This window comes from Ostrea edulis, chromosome 5, assembly GCF_947568905.1.
Source record: "Ostrea edulis chromosome 5, xbOstEdul1.1, whole genome shotgun sequence".
NCBI lineage: Eukaryota > Metazoa > Mollusca > Bivalvia > Ostreida > Ostreidae > Ostrea > Ostrea edulis.
The window spans coordinates 48,122,933-48,135,571 of NC_079168.1; the positions used below are offsets into that span (position 1 = coordinate 48,122,933).

Below are 12,639 nucleotides of genomic sequence, written 5' to 3' on the forward strand. Positions count from 1 at the left end.
CTCTAATTACGTAACATATGACCTACTTTTTGATTTGATAAGATCAAGCTCGTTGAGATGAACATTTCCGCTTCTACAACTTATTATAAAATATTAATAGTTTCTGAGATATTCTCAAAAACATTTGGACCCTTCTGAACCCCTAATTTAAAGGGCCAGCCCGTTTTGCTTGATATCGTAAGAAAGGCCTTGTCATTTTAAACATTTTTTGCTCAACAAGTATTTAGAAATTCTTTACCGTTCTCGAGTTATCTCTACAAGAAATATTTAGGGGCCAAACTGTAGCTCCCTAACGGGGCCACATGGGGAAAAAACAAAATGTACATATTGTTTAGATTATCATTCTGAACAACTTTTGTTCAATAATGCTTTTCAAAATATTTGTCGTTTTCAAGATATGAGGCGTCAATTATTTATGATTTTGGCCCTTAAAATCCCTTATTACGTAACATATGACCTACTTTTTGATTTGATAAGAACAAGCTCGTTTAGATGAACATTTCCGCTTCAATGACTTATTACAAAATATTAACAGTTTCTGAGATATTCTCATCAACCTTTGGACCCTTCTGGGCCCCTAATTTAAAGGGTCAGCCCCTTTTGCTTGATATCGTAAGAAAGGTCATGACATTTCAAACATTTTTTGTTCAACAAGTATTTAGAAATTCTTTACCGTTCTCGAGTTATTTCTAGAAGTAATTTTTAGGGGCCAAACTGTAGCTCCCTAACGGGGCCACATAGGGTAAAAACGAAATATGCATATTGTTCAGATCATCATTCTGAACAACTTTTGTTCTTTATTGCTTTTCAAAATATTTGTCGTTTTCGAGATACAAGAGGTAAAAAATTTATGGTTTTGGCCCTTAAAATCCCTTATTACGTAACATATGACCTAAATTTTTATATGAATAGATTTGGATTGTTGAGATGAACATTTTTTGTTCTTTGACTTATACCAAAATATTAACGATTTTTGAGATATTTGATCTAGACTTTGAGCCCTTATAGATCCCTAATTTAAGGGGCTAGGCCCTAAATCTTGATATTTTCGAAAAGATCTCGTAAATGTGCACAACTTTTGTTCTACATGTCTTAACAAAATATTTGCAAGAAAAAAGATATTGGAGATCAAAGGTCAAAAATCGCCGAAATCGGCGAAAAATTTTGGCATCCATTTTTTCAGGTCCAGGCGAGCGTTTAGGCAAATCGCCTCCGGTAAAATCGAATCCCCCACAAATCTTCTCAAATGTTTACTCTATCTTGTGTAGAAATTTCAAGACTCTAGCTTCAAAACTAACGGAGGAGATGTGTGGACAACAAGGCCCTTCAAAAAGTCACTAAAAGAGAGATAACTCCTGACCGGAAGTGACGTCAAGCACGAAATTTTGCAAGCAAAGTCTCGTCACCAAAAGACATCTTTCCTGAAAATTTCATGAAAATCGATCGAGAAATGGCTGAGAAAAACGCGTGTACTACCAAGGAAAATAATAATAATAATAATAATAATAATAAAAATAATAATAATAATGAAGAAGAAGAACGCGAACAATAATAGTAAGGTCTTCCGCAGGAGACGGAAGACCTTAATAAGAAAAGTGAAAAATCAACAATAGAATAATAGAAGGTTCTTCCGCTGAAGACGGAAGACCCTAATAACTAGACACTCATTACTAGTAATGAGTAGGTCTTCCGTTAGACCACTTCCGGTAAAGAGCTTTCTATTCCTACGAAAACCATTTAAATGTATCAGAAAATGTGCCTTAACAATGAATGAGAAATATATTATCGAATTTTTTACTCCTTTCTCGTAACTTCCGGTGACGACCGGAAGTACTATTCAGATGCGTTTTCCTATAAATGACATCGATTCTTTACTGTCTATATTCCCTGAAAATTTCACGTCTCTATCTGAAAGAGTTCTCAACAAAAACAAGTAGACTAAAGAAAGAAAAAGTAGCAGGTTACTACCGACCGGAAGTCAATTTTGAAAAACAAAATTATCAAAATTCTAGAAGTTGATACTTTTATTAAGACATGTGAAAATCATATGAAAGACTTCAAATATAAGCGAGATTTATGGGGACAAAGAGACGAAAAGTAAAAAGATATTTTATCAAGAAACCGGAAGTAGTCGTTTTGACCACCGACAGACTCAATATTCTTTTGACACTTTGAAAGAGAGTTGATAAACTAGTATAGGTTTCAATTTAAAAGAAAAAGTTTGAAATTTGCGATTCTTTCCATCACTTCCGGTGACGACAGGAAGTGACGGTCGACATGTTCAACCCCCTACTGCACTCTTACAAACGGAGATTGATCATTCCTGAATATATGATGAACCTATATTTTACCTTTTCCAAGAAAAGTGCTGGACAAAATTCCTTTTGAGAAACAGAAAACCGGCCATATTTTCCGACCGGAAGTGAATTTTGTAAAACAAAAATACCTATAGCAAGGTCATTTCATAAGACATTATTCCTGAAAATTTCAAGAAAATATATCCAGCCATCTCTGAGAAATCACTAGAAGAAATTGGAAAATCGACATTTTTTCAAATACTTCCGGTATAGACCGGAAGTGACGGACGAAAAAATTGAATGCATGTATACAATGGACTAATGCTAGTTGATCAACTCTACAAGTTTCAAACGTCTATCTGTATTCATTATTGAGAAACTGAAAAAACAAGGTTTGAATATGTCCACCCCATATCTCACGACCGGAAGTGAATTTTACAAAAATATTTAAATATAATCTAGACAATTATATTGTCTCTAACATACGTAAAATTCAAATCATTAACTTGTTTTATGACCGAGATTTATGGCACTGAAAAATGAGAGAATGAATAATCTTTCTTTGATATAACCGGAAGTTGGAGTTTCAACTTCCGGTGGGGTCAACATTTTTTGAAAATTACAACAAGACCTAGTAAACCGATATAGGTTTCAATTTCAAAGAAAAAAGTTTGAAATTTATGATTCATCAATCACATCCGGTGACGACCGGAAGTGACGGCCAACATTCTTAACCCCCTACTGCACGCCTACAAAGTGAGATCTATCAACTCTGAAAATTTGGTGACTCTATCTTTTACCGTTTCTGAGAAAAACGCTGGACAACGAAAACAGCTAATAAGCCGTATTTGCCGACCGGAAGTAAATTTTACAAAAATATTTGACGTTACTTTAGACATTTATAGTGACTATAATATATGTAAAACTCAACTCATTAACTAGTTTCATGACCGAGATTTATGGCACTGAAAAATGAGATAATGAATAGTCTTTATTTGATATAACCGGAAGTTGAAGATTCAACTTCCGGTGGGGTCAACATTTTTTGAGAATTAGAACAAGATATAGTAAACCGAAATAGGTTTCAATTTGAAAGAAAAAAGTTTGAAATTCATGATTCCTTTAATCACTTCCGGTGACAACCGGAAGTGACAGCCGACATTCTTAACCCCTTACTGCACGCCTACGAAGTAAGATCTATTAACTCTGAAAATTTGGTGACTCTATCTTTTACCGCTTCTGAGAAAAACGCTGGACAAGATATTTTGTAAAAAGACGAAAATTGGACATATCTTGCGACCGGAAGTGAATTTTGAAAAAATGAAAAAAATGCCTAGAGGTACCATCGTTGTCTATAACCTGTGAAAGTTTCAGGAAAATCCATCCAACGGTCTAGGAGACGAAAGGGAAAAAAAAAAAAAAAATAATAATAACTAGTAATCCTAATTGTTCGCGAACAATTAGAGGACTTTCCACCTTTTCAGTGCTTTTTCTTGAAAATTAATTTTCAAATCATTGTCAAAAAAAAAAAAAAAAACCCACTTCCGACGGTCACCCATCCAACTACTCGTCGCGATGAATGTTGCTTAACTTCCATCATGGCGACAGACTCTCTACCACTACACCAGACTGACTTGCTTAATGACAAAGAAGTCCAAGTGACTTATAAAGTGTTTAGGGCCACGAAAGCCATTGTTTAAAGGCCGTAACATCCAAAGACCATAAATAAAGGAATTTTAAGGGTTTTCTTGTTGTTTTGATGTGTGTTTGAACGTAGGACAGGCGTCAATGTGCATGGATATAGTGTGCTTTTAGGAGGACGTGCCGAGAGACCGCAAGTCCTGTTGTGTTGTATTGTGGACCACCACGGACGCGCACCGGGAGGTGTGTGACCTTGACCTTTGACCTTGACCTCCTTTTGAAGGTCAAGGTCATCGGTCTTGTGGCAAGTGCTCCCGTGTCTCTAGGGCTATTCCTGTCCAAGTTAGAAGCTGAAATAACGATATCGGAGATTTGCAGGGGCAATAACTCTGCTCAAGGGGTTCCGGTTCCCTTCGGTTGACTTCTCACTGCAAGGGAGTTTCACTGGGAACTCCTCAGCGAAAGTTTCGTGTCTCTACGACTTTCGGTTCTGGAGGAGTAGCGATAACAAGGTTTTCAACGCGCGTCGCCACGGTTCGCAGAGGGGTCCAAATTGAGAGTTGTCATTCATGATACGGAGACCCGTCCAGAATTCCATGCTGACCCCTATGGTATTTCACTGCTATCTGAAGCGGGAAAGAGAGTATAAAAAGTGCCATTTTCTGGTCTTTGGGGATGACCTTGACCTTTGACCTTGACCTGATTTTCAAGGTCAAAGGTCAAGTATTCCATTCCAGTTGGTTCCGTCTTTCTACGACTTATATTTTAGGAGTTTTGAATTTTTCCGTAAAAATCGTAAACTTTCAGGGCCATTAACTCCCTTTAGGGATCACCGAAAACTTAAAAGTAAACACTACAACGCTTCAGCTTGATCGACTAAAGAATTTAGTGAAAGTTTCATGCTCTTATCATTTGCGGTTTTCGAGGTGATCCGATAACAAGGGTTTTTTGCGTAAAGTTCCATCAGTTCGTTAGGGGTCAAAGATTAAATACGCAGGGTGAGATCTGAGCATGTTTCGAGATGTCAAATATGATGGTCTAAATTGTTTTTCGATAAGTCTTAAAACGTCAAGAGCTTCTCGCGGCGGAAAGAAAAGAAGACAAATAATAATAATAATAATAATAATAATAATAAACAGAACAATAACAAAAGGTCTTTCCACAGAAAGGTGGAAAGCCCTAATAATAATAATAAACAGTAGAATCACTAGAAGGTCTTCCGTTAGAAACGGAAGACCTTAATAAGAAACAGAGTAAAAACAATATGTTCCCAAACTTTGTTTGGGGAACATAATTATACAGTTGTACTCACAGGGCTTCACCTAGGTTTTGTATATCAAAACAAGAAGTACAAATGACTACATTGCTCATCTAAGCTGTTGCCTTTTCACATGTAAACATTTAACCACCAATTATAGCCTCATCCTGTCAACTCAGTGTGACTGTGTCTTAGTGTGCATACATGTGCTAAAATTCTAGATAGGGTCAGTGAGATTAGGTATCAATATTTTGAAGATTGGTGGTCAGGGCTGGAAGATTTTTTAAAATGTCCATTGCTGCATGCATATTTAAAATAGAATTTTGTTTTGTGCAACAGAAAATACAAACCTAAGGTTTATCCGCATCTGAAATTAACAATTGCTCATGTCTGTTTACCAGTTTCAATTCCTTGGCATGACCCGTGATGCAAAACACAGTTAGAGCCCCTCCACTCTCTCACTGATTTAGGGTTAGTTTAGCATGCACACACATGTGAAAATCAACCAAGCCACTTACTATGACAGAAAAATTCATTATTGTATTTATCTCTAAGAAAATATGTACTGTCAGCATGACATCAAAATGATCGTGATCAACTTAATAATTAATTCTAGGATTGTAAATGGATCTCATTGTATCCTTAAAACAATAAAATAAAAGGGGGGGTAAACATGTAACAATTTATTCACTATACGAATATTGAATATATGATAAAGACAATGATTCTGCACCGTATTATATTTATTCTAATTTCCTCTTTTAAAATGTGTTATTTTTACAAGATCCATTGTATATATATCAGGACTGCCATCAATAGATATTTTGGAAAATCTTTATCATCATATTGTACACCATTGATTTTCTCTTTTTCTTTTAAATGAAATATCCTCATTCCATTGTTACTAAAATTATGCGTCACTTGGGCAACTCTTATATACAAATTAGTAATGGCTAAAGACGACTCATTTCTGATACAAAAAAATCTGCCTGGTTTGAAGGTTATTTTTCAGAATGTTGCAAGTGAATGCCTTAGTACCAAAAATAAAATTTTGGAGGTTTGGTAGCTGAGATGAAAAAAAGTTTATTTCCTCTACCGTACACACGTATAAGGATATTTACTTCATGAGATTTATTTTTTCGACTCATTAAAACAACTGACCACAATGAAATGATATAAATAATCACAATTTATGCATCGACCTCCAGACACGTACATGCAGCAACATGTATCCCCCCCCCCCCTCCCATTTTCTTGACGTGTGACATACTTATTTTTCATCATCACAAAATTAACATTTGTTAAATTATACATGCAAAGATCAATTTGTTAGCTGGTCACTTGTTAAAGTGGCGATGAGAGGTAGTAGAAAATCAAGGTTGAACCGATGTATTGAACTCATGCTTGTAGTGAAGGGAATCAGAGACAAAATAATGGTTCTGATATTCTGTATTCAAGAGATATATGCCTATTTTTATGCACTTCCAGTTGTAAAATATCTAGTTAGAACTTTCAATTGAACCTCTAAGAAAATTGCAAAGGTAAATGGAACCCACTTTCCTGGGGAAATTTCTGGATCCGCACATATACCAGTCTATGCGAAAGTTTTTTGGACCACACAGGACATTCGGTCCTGTGTAATCAATGAACACACCGGACCAAACCAAATTTTGTCAGATCGAAAAACCTAATGTAAAAAATGTGTATTCATATGTTAAAACCCAAGCACCTGTGGTATCTAGCAGTAGCATGGTAGCGAAAAGGGGCTATATATACAGGGCTCGAAATTAACATATGCCTGTCAGTCTGTGACTGGTTAAAAGTCTGGCGGACTGACTGACATTTGTTATAGTCAGTCCGATGGGACTGGTTCATTTTCTTAAGCATCATTTTGGAAAATATAAATTTTATACACATTTGGCATGCTTCGATCTGTAGGTATCAGACGAATCTGATTCGCAAATATAAATCCCACATTTAAGTGTTACAATATTGTCTGAGCATGTTAAGTTAAATTTCATTTAAATAACATTAACGAAATCTGTTAATTATTTCTGGAAAACTCTGTTGGACTGGTGAATTTTTCTATGGACTGGTTGAAATTATACCCCATCAGTCCGGCTGGACTGGCGACATAAAAAGTTAGCTTCAAGCCCTGTATATATAGAGAGAGAGAATTAAAAGGGTCATATATGAAGAATGCAAATGTTTCGTGACACGCCCCTGTGGGTAGCGCTTAATCTCAGCGCAATTCGTCGAGGTTAGATATTTGAATTGATGCCTTTTCCAAAGAGGCGTCAGTCCAAATATCCAGCCTCGACGAATCTCGCTGAGATTACGTAGCACTCAGTGGTTGTTGTTGTTTACAGTGTTGAGTGTAGACCTGCCGAATCATTTGCGCTAAGCTAGGTAGCACCGACAACATGCTATGCAGAGATAATGTAAAACCTTTGTCAAGTTCGGATAAGGCAATGTTAGCATCTTGTTCCTGGTCCACCGAATTTGATTCCTTGTATAAAGCTGTGACACTGTCAAAATCTGCACTTCTTCTGTACATGTAGCTCGCCATCTTTCTTTGCTTGTTTTATCAACGCAGTTGTACATCATAGTATTCGTTCAATGCTATTAGGCAAAAAGTATATTTTAAAAAAAGGTACCAGCAACTATTTCAATCCTTTTCATTACGTTTAAATAAGTAAATGTTATGTATTATTTCATCAAAATTGGAACACTTGCTATTTATGAACAAGTTAATAATTCAAAACTAAGTCACATGACAAACAAAATGGCAGACACAAAAACTATCTCTGCTTTGTTAACAGGCTTAGCCAGAAGGCGTTACTACAACGAATCAGAGTACACAGATGAATTTCTTAAGAGTCAGATATTTCCTGATTCATCTGACGAGGAGTATGCATCTTTGCTGAGGCGATGTTCCAACTACATGAAGGTTTGTGATAAAACACGATGTGTAACTTGTCAAAGGCGTATGCCGAATGCCATGATTGACTTTTGGTGACCGATTTTCTCCTACTAAGGTACGCGGACTTTACTCGTTTAAAAAGACTGGTGAGACGAACACCCCCCATCCCCTTTGAATGTATGGCGGAAAAAAACCCCAAATGCAACCAATGGTATTTATGTCTGAACAAACACAATAAAATTAAAATCCACGATTGCGCGTAATGATAACAGAACCCGGGAGTTGTTTTTGTTTATATCGCATGATAAGCCTCTAGTAAAGATAAATACTTCCTTTCCTAATTTAGCCATTCCAGCTCATTATTTATTGAGAGATAACTGTTATGATTTGCATCTTGTATTGTTTTTCAGCCAGTTCACTTTCTCTGTCAGTTAAAATTTTCATGTCACATGCAATATTTGGCATATGCTGCTCTTGGACAAATGAAGTCTGACAGGGTTAGATGGGTATGACGACGATGCTGTATACCGTAAATCGAATTTGCAGAACATTTAAGCATGTAAACTTTCATGAGACTAGCCATTCACTAAAATTTTCCTCTAATGAATAAACCCTTAAACACAAAAGACTTGAGCAATAATGATTTGCAGAAGTCAAGTCTCATTAATAAATTAATCATTGCATTCATGTCAAACTAAATTGTAAAAATAAAGTCTCAGAAAATAAAAGTGACATACAGCAGTGAATGCCAAGTTCCCACTAGTACTAGTTAGCCAGGATGTTGGATTGAAATTGAAGGATGTCGAGTTTTAATCATATTGCTGTTTCATTAAGATTATTGGCACTGCCCATCTTAATAAAGTCCTCTGTACTAAAAATGTGTTGAAAGTATAAACAAAAATGGGTATGAGCTAAATATAGATTGAATGCAAGTTTCTCAAAAATGAGTTACAGTATCATCCATCTCAATCTGAGGTGTAAATTACACTTCAGAATTTGTACAAAGCTGTAATTTATACATAGAAATCTGCTGTTTTTCTCAGTGAAACTTCATCTTGTGCCAATTATTAATTTTTAGTTTATCAATGCCAATTAAGCTCTATGACCAGTATCACCAGTATGAGAGTATGTAATCATAATTGAGATTTAGTTATACAACATTTCATTGTGAAAAGGGGAAACTTTTTTTTCTTTAAAACTAAACATAGTTGGAATACATGCATAATTCAGTGATACATTTCATAATATAGATGATGAGAAAGGTACATAGTAAATGTAGAATTAAGCACTAACAATATTTTTTTGCAAAATTTTTAGAGCATGGTATCAGCTGATATGGATTTTAACCAATTAGAAGCATTCTTAACTTCACAAATGAAGAGAAGAGAAGCAGCAATGACAGAAGAAGAAGCCAGTGCATATAGAAAATTCTGGAAAGTACATAAGAATAAAATTCATGACACATTAGTTTCAAAAACAAATTGGAACAATTCTTTGAAGAAAGTGTCCTGGCGTATTGATGTGAAATCACAAGCCAAGAATACAGAAAATATGAATGAACCTACTGCAATAGTTGAACTGCAGATAGAAAATCAACACGAATCACAGGTATACACTAAATCTGATTGTTAAGTCTATCAAACCTTAGGCTACCATCATTCTGTATATTTGCTCTTTTTTTTATTTTTCAGAAAGCTGATGTTGTGCAATTTGAAATGGATGAAAATAAACTAGCAAATGTCTTGCAAAACATGAAAGACATTGAAGATCAGATAGTGCAATATTGTCAACAATGAAATTGTTATCACATCAGAAGTATACTCCCAACGGATGTCAGTGCATTTTCATTCAGGATATGAAATACTTGCAACTTGCATGAATATACAAGTATTTTTTATGAGATTATTGAAAGGCTTGTCGTCTAATACAGTGTATGTGTTAAAATAAAATGCAGCATTAACCAGTATGTTGACAAGTACTTGAAATTATCAGGATTCAGCTCTTACAAATACAAGTATATATATGGTTTCACCAACATGCCATTAGTGTACATACAATACACATGTATATTAAAACAGTACAAAAACTATAAAAATTTCTTCAGTTTATTTTTACTTTTTATGACATAAAAAGAAAAAGTGAATCTGTATCTACATTTGTTTACATGAGCATATAATGGATATAGTATGCTACAAAATGTTCATGATTGATGAAGGGTGCGACAGATGTAAACAAATTTGTACCAGGATTCCACAATTGAAGTGTCAAATTCAAAGTTTTTTCATTTTACAATATCCTCTCAGAATTCCCATGATATAAACACAACAGTTGTTTCTCAATCCTTCCCATACAGTTGATCTAGATCAAATCTGCCACTGTAAAATAAAATCAAGTTTGTTAGAAGATATGTTGCATACTTCATTTGATATTTTTTCAGTTTTTCTGATTGTCATTATAATTCTCAATTTATAAACTCTACAGAATGTACTACACAATAATTTGGGTTTCAAGTTGCGCAATATTCACAGATAAAGGTGGAGTTCGATTGCAAACTATAGTCACAAAAGTAAAACTATACTAGTTCACCCAAATGTGCTTTAGTTTGCCGGAAGTGAATGAGTCTAGTTGAAAATTACTAAGGGACTCTATAATGTACTAGTGGTCTAGTTCAAAGATGGCGGACAAAGTGTGAAAAGTAGTTTGAGCACGTTGGCAGATTAAATTTCGAGGAATATATGACAGAAATCACAAAGAGGTGCATGTTTTCAGATATTTTAGTCGATTTTACTCATTTAGGCCCATGCTTTACAATTTACTCTTGCCCAAAGCATGGTAAACTGCAACAAAGTCAGTCATTCTCCACTTGGAAAGCAAGCTTAATAAATGCAATTGAAAAACTATTCTAAATCAAATGATTCAGAATTTTGGTAAAATTTTCGATCCCGAAAAACATTGTAACCGAGAAACAAGCTGTAGCTAGTAGATTTATGCCGGTACATCTGTGATTCTTCAACGCCATTATCGAACACTACTTTGCAAAATTGATAGTTCCACAACTGATTTGTTGCAGACAGCCATATTTTTATTTCTGAACTAAACTAAACTTCGTTCGCGAGCACTAGTTGACGACGTGTAAACTAAACTTCTGCACTAGACTATAGTTAAAACATGAACTCCACCATTGAAAATCGCATACCTACAATGTACATGATAGTACTTGTCAAGTAATTGTGCACCATACTACATTCCCCAAAATTTTGATAAATTGTTAAGCAAACCACAAAATGTTATTTGAAAAACTTTTAATTTAAAACTGCAACTTGGTGCCATTAGAAATTTTTAAACTGTTTCTTAGATTTTAAAAAGATAGCAAGTTGTTATAATGACTTACCATTCATTGGCATTTCATCAATTTGTGTGGCGTAGTACTGTTCAATGTCTCGCAGGATTCTGATATCATCATTCTTGACAAAATTGATAGCAACACCTTTACGTCCAAATCTACCAGACCGACCAATTCTATAAAAGAAGAAAGTGATAAATTTAATTCTGTATCAGTACACAACACAACATACTGTTGAAAGTACCACAAAAGGCTCAGATTCTCATCAATGAAAATTAGGAACCAGTTGTGAATTCTTCAGAGCTTCTTGATTGAGTGACAAGCAGGACACCCATCACATGACAAATATTGATCGCATGAATGTGGTTGCCTAGAAAATACTCGACTCACCTATGTATGTACAATTCTCTGTTGTTTGGGAGGTCATAGTTGATTACAAGGGACACTTGCTGTACATCAATACCTCTGGCCCACACATCAGTGGTAATTAACACCCGACTGAAATTAAGAGATATGTACATATCATGAAAAACTTTAACCACTCAAACATTACATACATATATATTTCAAGAAGTAGGTACAGTTTCTACAGTCATTTGGCCCAGAAAATGGATGATTTCAGTAGAAGTCCCGAAATATGGCATTCAAATAATGAATGTATAAGAAAACCCAGATTACATTTAATTTGATCCAAAAATTGCTTTGTGTTATACGACAGGAGCATTAAGTTGGCAAAAAATAAAAAATATGCCAAAATCAATGAAAAATTCATAAATTCAGTTTTCCTTTCAGAAAACATACAGCCCATGCGTCAAGCAAATTATTATTCAAATACTCTTATATTAATACACAATATATATTAATTTCATTTTGCTCAATGGATGGGCACAACTTTTTCTAAGCAATAATATGGATAAAGTTTAACCGTTATCAAGCTCTTTTTGAGAAAAAGGCAGGGGAAATTCTTCATAATGCTATCAAATAAACAATAACTTTAATTTAATTGATATAGAAAACTTAGCATATATTTAACTCGCTTAAAACACAGATCAAGTTGAATGCAAATCACATTTAAAACAGAAATTTTTGGGCCTTTTTATGTACACAATCGTACCTTGTTCTTTCCAATGTTTTTGCCTTTGATATCTTTAGGAATTCTAATTATAACCATTTCCTC

The 12,639-nt window shown here is 34.8% G+C and overlaps 2 protein-coding genes across 2 annotated transcripts in view; one reads left to right on the forward strand and one right to left on the reverse strand.

The window, feature by feature from the left end:
- The window catches only part of LOC125652868 (integrator complex subunit 7-like), a 44,650-nt gene that overhangs the window by 20,964 nt on the left and 11,047 nt on the right, over positions 1-12,639 (reverse strand). Inside the window, exons 9-10 of the mRNA XM_048882312.2 lie at positions 11,853-11,960; positions 11,511-11,638 (exon numbers count right to left, since the gene is read on the reverse strand). Of these exons, the coding sequence (XP_048738269.2) occupies positions 11,511-11,638; positions 11,853-11,960 (236 nt within the window). The remainder of the gene's footprint in view (positions 1-11,510; positions 11,639-11,852; positions 11,961-12,639) is intronic.
- On the forward strand, positions 7,963-10,214 carry LOC125652867 (COMM domain-containing protein 1-like). Its single transcript, XM_048882310.2, has 3 exons — positions 7,963-8,146; positions 9,437-9,727; positions 9,811-10,214. The coding sequence occupies exons 1-3, from the start codon at positions 7,970-7,972 to the stop codon at positions 9,913-9,915; spliced, it is 573 nt and encodes a 190-aa protein (XP_048738267.1). The 5' UTR covers positions 7,963-7,969; the 3' UTR covers positions 9,916-10,214.

Bases quoted from the DNA above. Each gene is read 5' to 3' on its own strand.
- LOC125652867 (XM_048882310.2), top strand. From the start codon at position 7,970: ATGACAAACAAAATGGCAGACACAAAAACTATCTCTGCTTTGTTAACA. The intron at 8,147-9,436 runs GTTTGTGATAAA...CAAAATTTTTAG, and splicing joins GATGTTCCAACTACATGAAG to AGCATGGTATCAGCTGATAT. The intron at 9,728-9,810 runs GTATACACTAAA...TTTATTTTTCAG, and splicing joins AAAATCAACACGAATCACAG to AAAGCTGATGTTGTGCAATT.